Source organism: Pristis pectinata, unplaced genomic scaffold (assembly GCF_009764475.1).
Source record: "Pristis pectinata isolate sPriPec2 unplaced genomic scaffold, sPriPec2.1.pri scaffold_92_arrow_ctg1, whole genome shotgun sequence".
NCBI classification, from domain to species: domain Eukaryota; kingdom Metazoa; phylum Chordata; class Chondrichthyes; order Rhinopristiformes; family Pristidae; genus Pristis; species Pristis pectinata.
In genome coordinates this window covers 1-19,216 of record NW_026262576.1, presented here as the reverse complement: position 1 = coordinate 19,216, position 19,216 = coordinate 1, and the positions used below count along the sequence as shown (strand labels likewise).

At 56.8% G+C, this 19,216-nt stretch overlaps 1 protein-coding gene across 1 annotated transcript; it reads left to right on the top strand.

Moving 5' to 3' along the window:
• The first annotated feature begins 2,515 nt into the window (after positions 1 to 2,515).
• Positions 2,516 to 17,778, top strand: LOC127567282 (perforin-1-like). The gene is made up of 7 exons (XM_052009965.1): positions 2,516 to 2,623; positions 4,875 to 5,045; positions 6,933 to 7,043; positions 9,428 to 9,619; positions 10,309 to 10,438; positions 11,225 to 11,861; positions 16,019 to 17,778. Exons 1-7 carry the CDS (start codon positions 2,595 to 2,597, stop codon positions 17,776 to 17,778), a joined length of 3,030 nt encoding a protein of 1,009 aa, XP_051865925.1. The 5' UTR covers positions 2,516 to 2,594.
• The last annotated feature ends 1,438 nt before the right edge of the window (positions 17,779 to 19,216 follow it).

Sequence of the window (19,216 nt, the reverse complement as noted above, 5' to 3'; positions counted from 1 at the left end):
TCTGCCACTTCTCTGCCCAACTCTGCATCCTGTCTCTATCCCGTTGTAACCTACGGCATCCTTCGACATAATACACAGCCCCTCCAACCTTCGTGTCATCTGCAGACTTACTAACCCACACGTCCACTTCCTCATCCAAGTCATTTATAAAAAATCACCAGGAATAGATCCCTGCGGGACACCACTGGTCACCGACCTGCAGGCAGAATACGCTCCGTCTCCTTCTGTGGCCATCAATTCTGAATCCACGCAGCCAGGCCTCCATGGATCCCATGCCTCATGACTCTCTGGATGAGCCCATGGTGGGGAACCTTGTCAAACACCTTACTAAAGTCCATATACACCACATCCACTGCTCTACCTTTGTTTTGTCACCTCCTCGAAAAACTCAGTCAGGCCTGTGAGGCATGACCTGCCCCTCACAAAGTCATGCTGACGTCCTGAATAAGACCTTACTTCTTCAAATGCTCGTAAATCCTGTCCCTTAGAATCCTCTCCAATAGTTTGCCCACCACTGACGTAAGATTCTTTGGTCTATCATTCCCAGGTCATCCCTGTTACCTTCACTGAACAACGGAACAACGTTTGCCATCCTCCAATCCTCTGGGACCACTCCTGTGGCCGGGGAGGACGCAAAGATCATTGTCAACGCCTCAGCAATCTCTTCCCTCACCTCCCGTAGCAACCTGGGGTATATCCCGTCCGAACCCGGGGACTTATCTATCCTAATGTTTTTCAGAAGCCCCAACGCTGCCTCTTTCTTAACCTTGACATGCTCCAGCACATTGGCCTGTTCTGCACTGACCTCACATTCGTCTAAGTCCCTCTCCCCGGTGAACACTGAAGCAAAGTATTCACTAAGGACCTCCTCCATCCCCAGGCCCTTCATCCCTGACCCTAGTCGCCAAGTCCCCGGGGTCGGACGGGATATACCCCAGCTTGCTACCTGAGGGAAGAGATTGCTGGGGCGTTGACAATGATCTCTGCGTCCTCCCCGGCCACATACGTGTAGAACGCCTTGGGGTTTTCTCAATGCCACTCACCAAGGCCTGCTCATGTCCCCTCCGACTCTCCTAAGTCCCTTTTAAGCTCCTTCCTGGTCAACTGTCAAGAGCCCTGCCTGATGTTTGCTTCCTGAACGTCAAGTACGCTTCCTTTTTCCCCTCGACTGAACGTTCCACCTCTCGTGTCAACCATGGTCCCTGCGCCTTACCGTCCTTTCCCTGTCTCAGTGGGACAAACCTATCCAGAGCGCCATGGAAGTGGTCCCCGAACAATCTCCACGTCTCTGCTGGGCATTTCCCTGAGAACATGTTGCCAATTTACCTTCCCAAGTTCCTGCCTAATACCATCGTTCCCCTCCCCCAATTAAAAACGTTCCCATATCGTCTGCTCCTATCCCCGTCCATGGCTGGGCTAAAGGTCAGGGAGTTGTGGCCACCATCTCCGAAATGCTCGCCCACCGAGAGGTCTGTCACCTGACCAGGTTCCTTGCCAAAAGGTACCGGATCCAGCATGGCCTCTCCTCCAGTCGGCCTGTCCACATGCTGTGTCAGAAATCCTTCCTGGACACACCGAAAAAATTCTGCCCCACCTAAACCTTGAGCACCAAGGAGGTGCCAATCAATATTAGGGAAGTTGAAGTCACCCGTGACAACAACCCTGTTATTTTTGCACCTTTCCAAAACCTGCCTACTTCTCTGCTCTTCAGTGTCCCGCGGGCTGTTGGCAGGTCTGTAGAATACTCCCAAAAAAGTAGTTGCTCCCCTCCTGTTTCTGACTTTCACCCACACTGGCTCAGTAGGTGACCCCTTCAGCCCCTCTCTCAGGATGTATTTGCACAGCTGCCTTTGTCTCTCTCACACTGCCTTGCTGTTGGTGTTTTAATCGTGTTGTGCACTGACAGTTTTGTGGCAGCGCTGTCTGTTTACTTGTCCTCACTTCACTTTTCACAGGCCGTGTCTTCACACCAAGGCTCCCCATCAGATACGTATTCTCACCAGCAAGCTCGCGCCCTGCCGTGGAGACCGTTCCCGGTTTGTCCGGATGTCGGTGAACTTGTTGTCTGCCCCTCTGAGTGACTGACATTGACTCGGGTCCCAAGGACAGCTGGGCTTGGAGAACCTGTCCCGGGTGGGGAAGCTCCAGCTTACCCTGGTGGGCTTCGGCCCACTGTTGCAGACAAGGTGCGGCCCACATCCTTTTCAACAGGATGCCTGCACCGTTTGCACTCAGCGGCCCGTGATGTGATCACCCGGCTTCTCTCTGCTGCCCTTCTTGAATAAACCCACCACATTTGCTCCCCTCCAGCCATCCAACCCCTCACTCCAGGCCAGTGAAGATGAAAGAATCTCTGTCGGGGCCCCAGCGATCTCCTCCCTTGCCTCTCACACCAACCTGGGCGACATCTCGTCAGGCCCTGGGGATTTAGCCACCTTTAAACCCACCGAGACATCTAATATCTCCTCCTTTTCCTTGTAAATTTGTTCTCGAACTCCACCGACAGCTGCTGAATTCTCCAACTACACTCTCCCTCATTGGAGGTCACTGTCAAGAGGGCCATTAACTTCAGGACAGCAATTGGACCGGTACCCATGGTGTTGTGGTGGTCTCTGCCGACAAGGTAAATTGTTAGATTGGTTTATTATTGTGACAGGTACCGAGGTCCAGTGAACAACTTGTTTTGCATGCCATCCAGACAGAACATTTCATCCCCTCAGTGCACTGAGGTCACACAAGGGAAAACAGTAACAGAACGTAGAATGAAGTGTTACAGCTGCAGAGAAAGAGCAGTGCGGGCAGACCATAAGGTGCAAGGCCATAACAAGGCAGGAGGCTGTCTGATCATACTGGGGGACAGTTCAATGACAGCGGGATAGAAGCTGTCCTTGAGCCTGGGGGTACTTGCTTTCTCGCTCCTGTATCTTCTGCCCGATGGGAGGGGGGAGAAGAGAGAATGTCCGGGGTGGGTGGGGTCTTTGATTATGCCGGCTGCTTCACCGAGGCAGTGAGAAGAGTAGACAGAGTCCATGGAGGGGAGACCGGTGTCCGTGATGTGCTCAGCTGTGTCCACAACTCTCTGAAGTTTCTTGCAGTCCCGGGCAGAGCAGTTGCCGTCCTGAGCCGGGATGCATCCGGATAGGATGCTTTCTGTGGTGCATTGAGAAAATCTAGTGAGGGTCAAAGGGGACATGCCGAATTTCTTTAGCCTCCTGAGGAAGTACGTGAGCTTTCTTCACACTGATGTCTACAGGGTTGGACCAGGACAGGCTCAGGATGGTGTTCACTCCTCGGAACTTGTAGCTTTCAACGCTTTGGACCTGTTCGGGAGCCTGTTCACCACCCCACTTCCTGAAGTCTATGACCAGCTCTTTGGCTTTGCTGACACAGGGAAAGTTTGTTGTCATGACTCCATGTCACTGGGCTCTCTATCTCCGACCTGAACTCCTACTCATCGTTATTTGAAATTCGGCCCACAGCAGCGGTGTCACCTGCAAACTTGTAGATGGGAGTTAGAGCAGAATCTGGCCACGTTGTCGTGAGCGTGTAGGGAGTAGAGTCGGGGGCTGAGGACGCAGCCTTGTGGGGAGCCAGTGTTGAGAATAATCGTGGCGGGGGTGTTGTTGACTATCCTTGCTAACTGCGGTCTGTTGGTCAGGAAGTCAATGATCCAGTTGCAAAGGGAGGTGGGGAGCACTTTGACTGGTTGCATCACCGCCTGGTACGGAAGCTTCAACGCACAGGATCGCAAGAGGCCACAGAGGCTTGGAGACTCAGCCAGCTCCATCACGGGCACAACCCTCCCCGCCATCGAGGACATCTTCAAGAGGCGCTGCCTCAAGAAGGCGGCATCCATCATTAAGGACCCTCAGCACCCGGGACATGCCCTCTTCTCATTATTGCCATCGGGGAGGAGGTACAGGAGCCTGAAGACCCACACTCAATGACTCGGGAACAGCTTCTTCCCCTCCGCCGTCAGATTTCCGAACGGTCCACGAACCCATGAACACTCCCTCGTTATTCCTCTTTTGCTCTATTTAATTATTATTGCAACTTATAGTAATTTTTATGTCTTGCACTGTACCTGCTGCCACAAAAAAACACATTTCACCACATATGTAAGTGTTGATGAGACTCTACGGGGCACTAGTGAGGCTTCATTTGGAATACCGTGCACAGTTTTGGGCCCCATATCTTAGGAAAGATGTGCTGACGTTGGAGAGGGTTCAGAGGAGATTTATGAGGATGATTCCCGGAACGAAAGGGCTTACGTACGAGGAGCGATTGCCGGCTCTTGGACTGTACTCACTGGTGTACAGAAGAATGAGAGGGGACCTCACTGGAGACACTTAAAATGTCAAAAGGACTGGACAGGGTAGATGTGGCCAAGCTGTTTCCCTTGGTGGGTGAGTCCAGGACCAGAGGGCACAGTCTTAGAATTAGAGGGTCCAGGTTTAAAACAGAGATGAGGAGAAATTTCTTTAGCCAGAGGGTCGTGGATTTGTGGAATTCCTTGCCACGTACAGCATCACTGGAGGCGTTTGATGAAGAGATAGATAGATATCTAAATAGTCGGGGTATCAAGGGATATGGGGATAATGCCGGAAATTGGGGTTAGGTTTTTTTCTTTGGCACCCCCCGCCCCCAATTTCTCATTTCCTTTTCTTTTATCCTATTTTTTGGAGCAGACTCGATGGGCCGAATGGCCTACTTCTGCTTCCCTTGTCTTGTGATCTTGTGATAACAAATCTGATTCTGAGTCTCAGGTTTAGGAGTCTGGTGATAAGTTTGCTTGGATTTACAGTATTGAAGGTGGAGCTGTACTCTATAAACAGTAGTCTAACACGGGTGTCTTTACTGTCCGGATGCTCCAGAGATGAACGTAGGACCAGGGAGACGGCGTCCACCACGGACCTGTTTCGCTGGGAGGTGAATTGCAGTGGGTCGAGGTCGTCTGGGGGGCTGGAGCTGATGCGTGCCGTGACCAGCCTCTCGAAGCACTTCACGATGGTGGATGTCAGAGCCACCGGGCGGTCGTCGTTAAGGTACGTTACCTGAGATATCGGGATGATAGTGGTCTTCCTAAAGCAGGTGGGAACCCCAGACTGAAGTGGGGAGATGTTAAAAATGTCTGCAACTACCCCCGCCGGCTGATCTGCGCAGGCTGTAAGGATGTCTGCCAGCTGATCTGCACAGGCTCTAAGGACACGGCCAGGGACACCATCTGGGCCAGACACTTTCCTCGGGTTCACTCTCCGGGGGACTGATCTGACGGCTGTAATGGTGACTGTGGGTTCAGGTGCGTTGGAGGCTGTTGGGTCGGGTGGTGGCATTCCATTCCTCTTCTGTTCAACCCACGCACAGAACGCGAGGCTCATCGGGAAGGGATGCGCCGTCGTCGTCGGTGCTGCCCGACTTTGTTTTGTAGCCCGTTGTAGCGTGTCAGCCCTGCCACAACTGGCGGCTGGTCTGGGGCTCCGTTTTGGACTGGTATTGTCTCGTGGCATCTCTGGTGGCTTCATGGAGGTTGTATCTCAATTTGGTGTCCAGGTCGGGGTTACCTGATTTCAATGCCACCGTCCTGGACTTCGGCAGGGAGTTGACCTCTCGGTTCATCCATGGTTTCTGGTTTGGGAACACCTGGGTTAAATCTTTGGTACACAGTCCTCAATGCACTTGCTGATAAACTCTGTGACGGTGGTGACGTACTCATCGAGGTTGGCTGCTGAGCCTTTGAACGTGGACCAGCCTACCGACTCAGTCACGAAGAAGCTCGCCTCGTTCCTCAGACCAGCCCTGCACGACTTCCTGTACTGGATCCTCACGTTGCAGCTTCTGTTTGTACACAGGGAGGAGGACCACAGCCTGGTGGTCTGATTTTCCAAATTGTGGGCGGGGGTGTAGCTCGGTCGCCACCTTTGATGGTTGTGTCGCAATGCTTGAGGGTGTTTGGGCCCCTGGTGGGACAGGAGACCTGCTGGTAATATTGCAGTGACACACTCTTGAAGTTGGCCTGGTTGAAGTCACCGGCTATGATGGAGAAGGCCTCAGGATATCCCATTTCAGGATGTCAAAGGTCAGACCCAAACGGTGGCCACCAGCAACAACCCTCGCTGACAGCCACCTGCTCCGGGGTGAGCTGGTGGCCGTCAGTGGCCAGAACCTCACGCCGAACGTCTGCGATGAAGACATCTTCAGGACCGAGCTGCTGGGGATCCGTGAGGAGCCCCCGACCTCTGGCCGCACGGATCACACGTGTTACCTGAAGTACGGTGAGGTTACCTATCGGGTTGTCCTCCACCTGTGGGCCCCACCTGCAGGGCCCCACCTGCCGTCAGTACGCCCCGAGTCCAGGGGGTCCCGGGTTCACTGGGCTCCTGTGGACCAACCGTTCCTCTTCCTCAGGGGATGCCCTCCTTAAGGATATCTTCTCCTGACCTTAGCCCCCTCACGTCGCCCCCCAGCCGCCACGTCCCTTCTCCCTCATGCCCATCCCCCTGACCTTTACCCGCTCACCCCAGCTCGACCCTGCCACCCATCGCTCTCCCCTTCCCTCCTGGGGAGCCCTGCGCCAACGGCCTCTCCCTTCCCGCCCCACGTTCCTCGAACCTTCCCAATTCCCATCACCCCTGCCTCCCGGAGTGTTCTGTGGGCACAGGGGACTCCCGGTGGGAATGGGGGTGAGGAGCAGATGCCAATCCCAGTTCGTCCGACTGCACCAAGCTCAGTGGTTGGGGTGCGGAGGAGGGGAGGGGCGGGTGGGGCCCAGGAGACAACCCCTTCCCTTAACACCTTGAGGGTGTTACGTCACCCCCGCCCCAACCCAGGAGCCGCCCCTTGCCCCAACACAGACCCGTATTGGAGGGAAGGTGCACCATCCAGCTCGACAAACTGCAGCCAACTTAATCGCTTGAACGTAACGTCATTTACAGATCCACGCCGCCCGTGCAAGAGGTGGCTCAGAGACGGCTCCGTTTCCCACGATCCTGGTGGCCGCAGGGGACAAACCGGAGGGTCTCCGGCAGACCTGCGTCCCAGGACGGGTGACTTTCATCGGAGCAGGGACGTCATCGCGGGAACGTCGTAAAGCCTCCCCGTGCACGAGAAGCTTTGGAAAAATTAATCGACAAAAGACGTGCTGATTGGCTCCTGTAATCGTATTTTTCCGGTAATGAGATGGAGCTTGATTTATCCTGTGGCAGGTGAACTGTCGCCGTGATGTGCAGTTCGACAGTGGTGCAGGCAAGAACGAGAACACAGACCGGTGTCCCTCAGTCCCTCTCGCTCAGGGGGAGATCTGTACACTGACCGGTGTCCCTCAGTCCCTCTCCCTCAGGGGGAGATCTGTACACTGACCGGTGTCCCTCAGTCCCTCTCCCTTAGCGGGAGATCTGTACACTGACCGGTGTCCCTCAGTCCCTGTCCCTCAGGGGGGGATCTGTACACTGACCGGTGTCCCTCAGTCCCTGTCCCTCAGGGGGAGATCTGTACACTGACCAGTGTACGTTGGGATCTCTTCTGGGGAAGGTGGGACCTGTACAGAGAGGGCGGGTTATACCCGAACCTGAGGGGGCCCAATAGCCTTGCGGCCAGGTTTGCTCGGGTGGTTCGGGAGGGTTTAAACTGGATCGTGAGGGGGAGGGGAACCGGAGGAGTCGATCAGAGGAAGAAGGGGCTGGGGAAAAGTCAGATCTAACAGGTAGAGAGGCTTTGAGGAAGGAGAGGCAGAGTACAGGCTACAAAAGCAGTGAGGTGGATGGGCTAAAGTGCATTTACTTAAATGCAAGAAGCATCAGGAACAAGGGAGCTGAACTGAGAGCTTGGATAAGTACATGGGACTACGATATTGTGGCTTTTACAGGGGCATGGCTGACATCGGGGCAGGAGTGGATATTGAACATTCCTGGTTTTCAGTGTTTTAAAAGGGATAGGGAGGGGGGGAGAAGAGGAGGAGGGGCGGCGATACTGGTCAGGGACACGGTTACATCAGCAGAAAGGGCGGATAATGTCGAAGGATCCTCTCTAGAGTCAATGTGGGTGGAGGTTAGGAACAAGAAAGGGGCAGTTACCCTCCTGGGAGTATTCTATAGGCCCCCCCCGGTAGCAGTAGGGATACTGAGGAGCAGATCGGGAGGCAATTTTTGGAGAGATGCGAAAATAACAGGGTTATTATAATGGGAGACTTCAACTTTCCAAATATTGATCGGCACCTGCTTAGTGCCAAGGGTTTAGACGGGGCGCAGTTTGTCAAGTGTGTCCAGGACAGATTCCTGACACAGTATGTTGACAGGCCGACTGGAGGGGATGCCATATTAGATGAAGTTTTAGGTAACGAACCAGAACAGGTGACAGATCTATCAGTGGGTGAACATTTGGGGGGCAGTGACCACTGCTCCATAACTTTTAGAATTGTCATGGACAGGGATAGGAGCAAAGAGGACGGGAAGATATTTAATCGGGGAAAGGCGAATTATGAGGCCATGAGGCGAGAACTTGGGAGGGTAAATTGGGATGACATTTTTGAAGGGAAATGTACTGTGGAGATGTGGTCGATGTTCAGGGATCTCTTGCAGGATGTTAGGGATAAATTTGTCCCGGTGAGGCAGAGAAGGAACGGCAGGGTGAAGGAACCGTAGGTGACGAGAGAGGTGGAACGACTCGTTAGGGAGAAGAAGGTAGCGTACGTGAGGTATAAGCAGCAAGGTTCAGACAGGGCCTGTGAGGAATATAGGGTAGCGAGGAAGGAACTTAAGAAAGGGCTGAGGAGAGCTAGAAGGGGACATGAAAAGGCTTTGGCTAGTAGGGTTAAGGAAAATCCCAAGGCCTTTTTCAAGTACGTGAAGGGTAGGAGGATGGCTAGGGTGAAGGTAGGTCCGATTAAGGACAAAGGTGGGAGAATTTGCCTGGAGGCGGCAGAAGTGGGAGAAGTTCTCAATGAGTACTTCTCTTCGGTATTCACCAGGGAGAGGGGTCTTGATGATGCGGAAGGGAGTGCTGGTAGGGGTAATGTTCTCGAGATTGTTGGTATCAAGAGGGAGGATGTATTGAAGTTGTTAAATAATATTAAGACAGATAAATCTCCGGGGCCTGCCACCAGCAATCTCACACCCTGGTGTGGAGACTGTTCTCGGTTTGTCCGGATGTCGATGAACTTACTGTCTGCACCTCTTGAGTGACTAACATCGAATCGGGGTCCCAAGGGCAACGGGGCTGATCAGGCAGGGCCCGTCCCGCTTGGGGAAGCTGCAGCCTCCCCATGGTCGGCCTCGGCCGACTCTTACCCTTTCGGCAGAACGTCTGCCCTGTTTCCTGGCTGAGCTGAGCTGGTTTAGTGGCCACGGGCCACCAGGAAGAGGTGACTTGGGGTGTGAGATCCTCAGTGAGAGGGTGTCAAGGCTGATTCTTGATGGTAATTCTCCGACCCCAGGCTCCCTGTGGCTCACGTACACAAGCTGTTTCTGGAGTTTAGACACGACGGGGGAGGCTCGGCGAGGTTTGTCACCAGGTCGAGACGCAGCATTCAAGTTCCCCGGACTGATGGAGGGCTGGTGTGGGACGGAGACACCTTGCCCTCCTCTCAGGGTCCAGGAAAGGCCCGGTCTCTGTATCGGGCCAGGAGGTGTTGGACAGTCTCTCCGTTACCCCTTCCCTCTCCATCCACCACCCTCGGATCCTCAACTCACCACCTCCCCGTCCATCCTTGGTGCTGCCCCCTATTCTTCACCCCCCCCCGCCCGCCCTCCTCAACGTCCAAACACACCTCCCCCTCATCTCCGTGATCTCTCTCTGGATGACTAACCCTCTCTGACAGTTTCATGGTCTCTGGTTCCCTCTTTCTCTCATTGCCCGACACGGTCTCTTCACCTCTCTCTCTTGCTCTCTCAATCCACCTTTATCTCCTTGTCTTTCCAGCGTTCTCCCTCCCCCTCTCCCCCTCTCTCCCCCTCTCCCCCGCTCTCTGCCTCTCTCTCTCTCCCTCTCTCTCTCACACCCTCTCTCCTCCTCCCCCATCCCATCCATTTGGTAAAATGGCTGCTTGCAACCAACGACTCCTTGACCCAACAAAGCCCCTCATCTCACCTCTCCCCTTCCCCAGACTCCCGCCTCCCCCTCCCCTCCAAACCCGTCCCTGTCCGCAGTAGGGGGGAGGGAAGGAGTCACCTTGGGAACAGGCCCCACCTTCGAGCCTCCCACTGACACTTCCTGCTCCCATGCCTGAGGTCAGCCCATGGGTGTGAGCTCCTCAAGACAGCCCCTCCCCTCCTGGTGACGTGGTTGCCACCTTAAGAAGGTCCGTGAATCGCTCAGTGGCTCAGAACCCGGAGTCGGGGCTGAGACCCGGACCTCGGACCCCAACCGGACACCGGGAGACACGGAGACAGGTCCCAGCCGGAGCAGACCCGGGAGAAGCTCGGAGTTCCTGGAAGAGCAGAGTCAGGTAGGTCCACTTCTGTGTCTCAGGGGTAGGAGGGTGTCCATTTGACAACATTACTCGTCCATGAGTGGTCCAAACCTCTTCATCTCTCCTCCCCTCTCTCCCCCCTCCCCACCTCCCCACGACACCCTCCTTAAGTCCCCTCACTGCACCCACAGCTTACGCTGTGACCCTGGGGTGAGTGATGTTCTGGAATTTCCCACTGCCTCACCCAACCCCTCTCTCTCTCTCCCTCATGACCGATATCTCCCCCACTCTCTCTGCCTCTCCCTCGCACGTGATTAATGTTCCCCACGACGACGCTGGAGGGGCTCAGCAGGCCGGGCAGCATCCGCGGGGAAAAGCAGGCGGTCAACGTCTCGGGTCGGGGACCCTTCCTCGGCACTGGAGATGGGAAAAGGGGGGAGCCCGATATATAGGAGGGGAAAACAGAGCAGCGACGGGCCGACAGAAGAGGGGAGGTGGGGTGGGCACAGGGTGGTGAGAGGTCGACGCAGGTAAGAGATGGTGATGGGCAGGTGCGGGGGGGAGGGGGGGGGCAGATCCACCGGGCGACGGGTCAAATGTAAGGAGGAAAAAAGGGGGGGGGGCAGAAAAAAAGAGAGAGACGCTAGGAAAGGGAAGAAGAGACATGGTTGGGGGTGGGTGTGGGGGGGATTTGTGGGGAAGGGGGTGTGTGGGGTTTACCTAAAGTGGGAGAATTCAATGTCCCTGCCGTTAGGCTGCAAGGTTCCCAGAGGGAAGGCGAGGCGCTGTTCCTCCGGTTTGCGCTGGGAATTCTCCCGGCAGCGGAGGAGGCCGAGGGCCGACGTGTCAGTGATGGGGTGGGAGGGGGGCGTTGAAGCGACGGGCGGCGGGGAGATGCAGGTCGCGGCCACGGACGGAGAGCGGGTGTCCTGCGAGACGGTCACCCAGCCTGCGTCTGGTCTCGCCGACGTAGAGGAGGCCGCGCTCGGAGCGCCGAATGCAGTCGATGCTGTTGTGGGGTGTGGGGGTGAATCTCTGTCTCGCCTGAGAGGACTGCTTGGGTGCCAGGGTGGAGGGGACGGGGGCGGTGCAGGGGCAGGTGTTGCACCTATGGCAGGGGGCGGTGGAGAGATCCCGGGGTGGGAGCGGGATGGGTCGGAGGGTGGAAGGGGTGATTCACCCGCACCTCCCGCAACGGCATCGACTGCATTCGGTGCTCCGAGCGCGGCCTCCTCTACGTCGGCGAGACCAGACGCAGACTGGGTGACCGTCTCGCAGGACACCCGCTCTCCGTCCGTGGCAGCGACCTGCACCTCCCCGTCGCCCGTCGCTTCAACTCCCCCCTCCCACCCCAGCACTGACACGTCGGCCCTCGGCCTCCTCCGCTGCCCGGAGAATTCCCAGCGCAAACCGGAGGAGCAGCTCCTCGTCTTCCCTCTGGGAACCTTGCAGCCTAACGGCAGGGACATTGAATTCTCCCACTTTAGGTAATCCTCACACCCCCTTCCCCACAAATCCCCCCCACACCCACCCCCAACCATGCCTCCCCTTTCCTAGCCCGTCTCTTTATCCTACCCCCTTATTCCCCCTCTCCTTCCTTTTGACCCGTCGCCCGGTGGATCTGCCCCCCCCTCCCCCCAGCACCTGCCCATCACCATCTCTTACCTGCGTCGACCTCTCACCACCCTGTGCCCACCCCGTCTCCCCTCTTCTGTCTACATGTCGCTGCTCTGTTTTCCCCTCCTATATATCGGGCTCCCCTCTTTTCCCATCTACAGTCCTGAAGAAGGGTCCCCGACCCGGGACGTTGACCGCCTGCTTTTCTCCGCGGACGCTGCCCGGCCTGCTGAGACCCTCCAGCATCGTCGTGTCTTTCATCTGGATTCCAGTGTCTGTAGTCCTTTGTTTCTGTGATGTTCCCCACCCCCTCTCTCTCTAACTTTATATCTGTCTGCCTATTTGTCTGTCTGTCTCTTTCTCTGTATTTGTATCTCCCTCTCCTCTCGCTCTCTCCTCCTCCCTCTTCAGTTGCCTGGTTGTATCCCAGCCCGTCGGTCTGCCCTTCAAGCTTTGCTCTCTGTGACGGAGTCAGGGAGGGAACTGCCGTTACCGAACCGCAGATTCACAGAGTTGTCCAGCACGGAAACAAGCCCTTCGACACAACTCGTCCACACCGGCCCAGGTCCCTTCCTGAGCTTGTCCCAGGTCCCGCTGAACTGCTCCTATCCGGGGACCTCTCCGAGTGGCTCTTGAACGTTGTCGTTGTAGCTGCCTTGAACACTTTCTCTGCCCTGCCCCGGTTCAACTTCCCAAGTTGCTTTGAACGTGTCAGACTTAAACTCCATCCTGCCATTCCCTTGTGGACTTTCCCAGTTGACCTGGGTCCTGCCGTAACCTCATGCAACCTTCTTCACCGACCACCCCACCACCAATTTTTGAGTCATCCGCAAACTTATTAATATTATTAATAAATCGGATAGTTTATTGGATGACAAACGCCGCTGATCCCTGCAGCACACCACTGGTCCCAGCCCTCCAGTCCGAAAGACAACCCTCCGCTACCCCCCTGCCGACTCCTTCCGACAACAATTTTACATCCAATTATCGAGCTCACTCTGGATTCCAAGTGATCTCCCCTTCCCAACCGTTCAGGACCTTGCCAAAAGCCATACTAAGGTCCACGTAGACAACGTCTACCGTCCTGCCCTCGTCAGTTCTCTCGGGCACCTCTTCAAAGAACTCTGTCAGATTGGTGAGGTACGATTTGCCACGCGCAAAGCCACGCTGACTTTGCCTCATCAGCCCCGGCCTTTCCAAATGCAGGTGGATCCTATCCCCCCAGAACCCCCTCCAGGGACTTTCCAACAACCCCTCATGTCAGGCTACACCGGCTTGTCCTTGCAGACCTTCCGAAATAAAGGCACAACATCCAGTCTCTCCATTCCTCACCTGTGGAAAAGGAAGATTCAAAAAGTCTCTGCCGGAGCCCCAGCAACTTCTACCCCTGCTTCCCGCAATGTCTCAGGATACACTCGGTCAGGCCCCGGGAATTTATTCACTTTAATGTGGCCCCCCCCCCCCCCCCCCCCCCCCCCACCGCCATCACCTCCCTGTTCGTAATGTCCATATGTTTCAGGACTGTTGAACTCACTGGCTTCTCCACAGTAAATGCGGACAAGAAGTTTTCATTTAAGACATCAAGTATTCATGAAATATTCACTAAGATCAGCTGATGTGGTAGATAGCGGCTTCCCAACGGGTTCCGAGAAAGTGCCACCTAACAGACTTCTCTGCAAGATTGAAGTCTGTGGAGTAAAAGAGGCTGCCGCAGTGCACAGGCAAAATTAGTCTAGTAACGGGAAGCAGAGAGCAGAGGCTGAAGGTTGATCTTCAGACTGGAGGGTATTGGTATTGGTTTATTATTGTCACTTGTACTGAGGTGCAGTGAGAAACTTGTCTTGCAAACCGACCGTACACGTCAATTCATTACACAGTGCTGTTACATTGAGGTAGTACAGGGTGCACTGAGGTAGTACAGAGTGCACTGAGGTAGTACAGGGTGCACTGAGGTAGTACAGAGTGCATTGAGGCAGTACAGGGCGCACTGAGGTAGTACAGGGCGCACTGAGGTAGTACAGGGAGCATTGAGGTAGTAGGGTGCATTGAGGTAGTACAGGGCGCACTGAGGTAGTACAGGGTGCATTCAGGTAGAACAGGGCGCACTGAGGTAGTACAGGGAGCATTGAGGTAGCACAGGGTGCATTGAGGTAGTACAGGGTGTACTGAGGTAGTACAGGGTGCATTGAGGCAGTACAGGGTGCATTGAGGTAGCACAGGGTGCACTGAGGTAGCACAGGTAAGAACAATAACAGTACAGAGTAAAGTGTCCCAGCTACAGAGAAAGTGCAGTGCAATAAGGTGCAAGGTCACAACAAGGTAGATCGTGAGGTCAGAGTCCATCTCATCGTATAAGGGAACCGTTCAATAGTCTTATCACCGTGGGGTAGAAGCTGTCCTTGAGCCTGGTGGGACGTGCCCTCAGGCTCCTGTATCTTCTACCCGATGGGAGAGGGGAGAAGAGAGAATGTCCCGGGTGGGTGGGGTCTTTGATTATGCCGGCTGCTACACCAAGGCAGCGAGAGGTAAAGATGGTCAGTGGAGTTTCCATAGGTCAGGACCTGGTCTGGTGCTTTTCTGAACGTGTGTGAATGACCGGGAATTGGAGCAGGACTCACGGTTCCCAGATCTGTTGACGGCACAAAACCTGGAGGTCTGGGTGGTCAGAGGGGGGAGAGAGAGGAAGAGAGAGGGGGAGAGAGAGAGGGGGAGAGAGGGAGGGGGGAGACGGGGGAGAGAGAAGGGGGAGAGAGAGAGGGGGAGAGAGGGAGAAGGAGAGGGAGCGAGAGAGCAGATGGGATGGGCAGAGGGGCGGCAGATGCTGTTTAATGCTGAGAGATGTGAAGGGTCACATCTCGGTGGGAAGGATGGGGAGGAAATATAAATGGAAGGGAACAACACCAACGAGGGCCAGAAGATCAGAGAGATCTGGGGGGGAAAAGTGAACAGTTCATCAGAAGTGGTGAGAAAGTGGTTTGTAAAGTCGACGGGCTCCAGGGCTTTGAGCTCGGAGCACAAGACGAGGAGTCGGGAAGGAGCTTTGTGAAACACCGGAGTTTTGTGTCCAGTTCTGGACGCCACACTTGAGGGAAGATGCGAAGGCTTCGGAGGAGGTGTGGGAGGGGTGGACCTGAGTGATTCCAGGGACGGGGGACTTGGGTCGTGGAGAGAGTCTACGAGGGGATCCCACAGTCGAAGGGTCGTCCCATCAGTAGAAGGGACGAGAACCCGGGCTCACCGCCTCAGGGTGACCGGACAACGAAGCAGAAGGAAGCTGAGGAAAGTTTTGCTTCAGCGGCGAGCGGTTGGGGTCTGGGATTCCCTGCCTGGAGAGCAGTGAAGGCAGCTTCAATCGTGGTGTTGAAGAGGGAGCTGCATAAACCACAGGCCGTGGGGGGAGGGCGGGGAGTGGGAACGTTGGGATTGCCCTCACACAGAGATGGGATAGACTGGAGGGGCAGAGCGGCCTCCCCTGGGCTGTAACCGTTCTGTGATTCTGTGACTCCCTCCGTCTCCTTCTCCCCACCCATGTCATTCAGGGTCACTCCCTCCATGACGGTCTCTCTCTCCCTCCCTCTCTCCCTCCCTACCTCCCTCTCTCCCTCTCTCTCCCTCTCTCTCTCCCCCCAACGGTCTCCCTTTCCCCTCCATCCTCCAGCATCTCTCTGTCCCCCTCCTCCTCTCCATAGTCAGTGGTGGGTAGCGGGGACGGACCCCCTGTGGAGGGGTGGTTGGTTGGGAGGGACCCCCTGTGTAGGGGTGGGCGGTGGGGAGGGACCCCCCGTGGAGGGGTGGGCGGTGGGATGGACCGCCTGCGGAGGGGTGGGTGGTGGGGAGGGACCTCCCCCCCCCGCGGAGGGGTGGGCGGTGGGGACGGACCCCCCCCCGTGGAGGGGTGGGCAGTGGGGACGGACCCCCTGTGGAGAGGTGGGTGGTTGGGAGGGGGGTGGATCTGAGGCGCCATCCGTGGGTGACCCCCGTCTCCTATTCTCCTTCCAGACGGACCACCCTCCGAGGGGAGCCCTGTCGACACGGCGACGGAGCCCGGGATGGGTCGGAGATTGGGAACGTTGCTCTGGGCGCCCCTGTTCCTGGGGGGTGTGGGGGCCATCTGCCAGACGGGCTGTTTCAGAGAGTGCCAGGCCGCGTCCCCGGTACCAGGGACCAACCTGGCCGGAGAGGGTATCGATGTGGTGACGTTGACCCGCAAGGGGGCATATGTGGTGGACGTAGAGAGCTGGAAACGTCCCAATGGGGCCTGCACTCTCTGCAGCAACTCACTGATGGGGGGTAAACGCCAGCGACTCCCCCTGGCCGTGGTGGACTGGCGGGCTCAACACAACTGCCGCCGGCACCTGTATGGCCACCTCTTCCACTCGGTCTCCGAGCTGGCTACGTCGGTCAGCTCCAGCGTGGACAACAGCTGGAGGGCTGGCCTGAGTCTGCCCACCCGGTCGGTCGGTTTAACACTGGCTGGTTCCAAGTCCAAGGTCATGTCCTTCAGCACCCGCAAGGTCCAATCAGACCGCTACAGCTTCGCCAGCCATGAGGTCCGCTGCCGCCTGTACCGCTACCGGCTGAAGCACGCACCCCCCCTGGCGCCCCAGTTCTCCGCCCACCTGCGCCGGATCACCAACACATCCTACGGGGGAGCCCGGCACCACTACCACCGACTGGTGCAGACTTTCGGAACACATTACATCCGGTTGGTGGATCTGGGCGGCTATTTCAAGGACGTGACGGCCATCCGCACCTGCAAGGCCGCGGTGGAGGGGCTCACCGCCGAGGAGGTGAAGACCTGCCTGGGTGTAGAGGCCAGTTATGGGGTGATTTGGGCAGGCAGGGCCTCAGCTGCCATGAGATCCTGCAAGAGGAAGGCCCGGTCCGTGAACCACGCCAGCAGCTTCCACCAGGCCTTCAGCGAGAGGCTGACGGAGGTCACAGGAGGTCAGTCCACCGGGAAGAGGGACATCCTCTTCTCCTCTGACCCCGCCGCCTTCACCCGCTGGCTGAATAGTCTGAAGGCCTCGCCGGGGGTGGTACACTACCGGCTGGCCCCCCTCCATCACCTGTTACCCACCAGTGACCGCCGGCGTGACCAGCTGAGGCGCTACCTCAGAGAGTACATCATGGCCAACGCCCTGAGGCGGTACTGCTCCAGAACCACCTGCCCCGCCGGCAAGAGCAAGAGCCACTCCGACCCCTGCTCCTGCCTCTGCCGAGAGAACAGCTGGGTGGACCGTCTCTGCTGCGCCAAGCAGAAGGGCGTGGGGCACCTGGTGGTCACCGTCAAGAGGGGCTTTGGCCTCTGGGGTGACTATCTTAGTGGCACCGACGCTTTTGTGGTGGTCTCTTACGGGAAGGCCAGTGAGCGGACCTGGGTGGTGAACAATAACAATAACCCTCGCTGGAACGCCAGATTGGATCTGAGTACAGTGGTGGCCAAAAACCACCTGAAACTCACAGTGAAGGTCTACGATAAAGATCCCTTTAGGAATGAACACCTGGGGACTTGTCAGGTGCCCCTGACCTCTGGCCACACTGATCGTACGTGTTACCTCAAGCACGGCAAGGTCACCTACCGGGTGTCCTTCACCTGTGAGTCCCACCTGCGCGGCCGCAGCTGCCGTCAGTACGCCCCGTGTCCAGGGAACCGTGGGTTCACTGGGCTCCTGTGGACCAACCAGTCCTTCCCCTCGCCCGACTCCCCCACCTCCTCTCCTCCGGGGAACGCCCTCCTCAAAGTTATCTACCCCTGACCCTTGGCCTCTCACCGACCTCAATCCCAAGCCCGACTCTGTCCTTCCATTGCCCCTGGGCCTGGTGTCACATCCTCCCCCCTGATCATCAGTCCCATCGCCCGATGCTTTTCCCCTCTGTTCCCCTTGACCCCGTGCCCGTCATCCTCTGGGCCTCTGAGGTGGGCAACTGGTCGGTCCCATTGCCCTCAGCTTTACCCGCTCGGGCCCAGGACCCTCTCTCCCCAGGACTGCTCCCTCAGGTCCGTCCTCCTGACCGTCCCCTGCTCAACCTTGCTCCCTCACCTCCATCCCCATGACCTTTACCCTCTGTTGCCCAGGTCTTCAGGAGCGTTCCCTTCAGTTCCTTCTCCTGACCTTTGCACTATCACCCGTGATAGCCCGGGTCACCACACCCCGCGCCCCCACCGGTCCTGGGCTCATCCTCTGAAAGAGACCCCCCCCCCCACACACAAACCTCGAAACCTTCCCAATTCCCGCCGCTAGAATCCCACGGGCACTGGGAATTCCCAGTGGGAATGGGAGTGAGAACCGACCACCAATCCCGGCTCGCTTGGCTTTATGCCAATGGCTGGTGTTTGGGGGTGTGGGGAAGGGGACCGGTGGGAAGGGTATCGAGGAACCGACCGCTCTGTAGAGTGTTACATCACCCCTGCCCCCCCCCACCCCCCCAGGAGCCACCCCTTGCCCCAACACAGACCCGTTTTGGAGGGAAGATGCACCAGCCAGCTCGACAAATTGCAGCCAGCTTAATCGCTTGAGCGTAACGTCATTTACGGATCCACGCCGCCCGTGCAGGAGGTGGGCTCAGAGACGGCTCCGTCTCCCACGATCCTGGCGTCCACAGGGGACATACCGGAGAGTCTCCGGCAGACCTGTGTCCCAGGACGGGTGACTTTCATCGGAGCAGGAACATCATCGCAGGAACGTCGTAAGCCTCCCCGTGCACGAGAAGCTTTGCAAAGAGATGCCTGGAACTACGAATCGCCAGAAGAAATTGTCCGATTGCCTCTTGCCTTCTCTGTATAACCTCACCTTTTTGCAATAAACACCACTGAGCATCATTCCGCCTCTCGGTGTGAACAGTTACGGCGGTGTGCTGGGACGTGGAGTTCTTGGGGGGTTGAGGACAGGACCCCGGGGCAGGGAGGGGGAGGAGGAGAAAGGGTACGGTCCCCGAGGGGAGGGGTCGACCACAGGAGGGACACGGGAGGGTTGGAGGAGCGGGATTTGGCAGGACCGAGGAGATCAGCCTCACAACGCACACCGTAGAGCCCGTGGGGGAGAGACTCCCTCTGTGAAAGGGGTCCCCGATGGGGGAGAGACTCCCTCTGGAACAGGGGTCCCTGATGGGGGAGAGACTCCCTCTTGTGAAAGGGGTCCCCGATGGGGGAGAGACTCCTCAGGCCTCCTCCCTGACCTTTCAAATACGTATCTC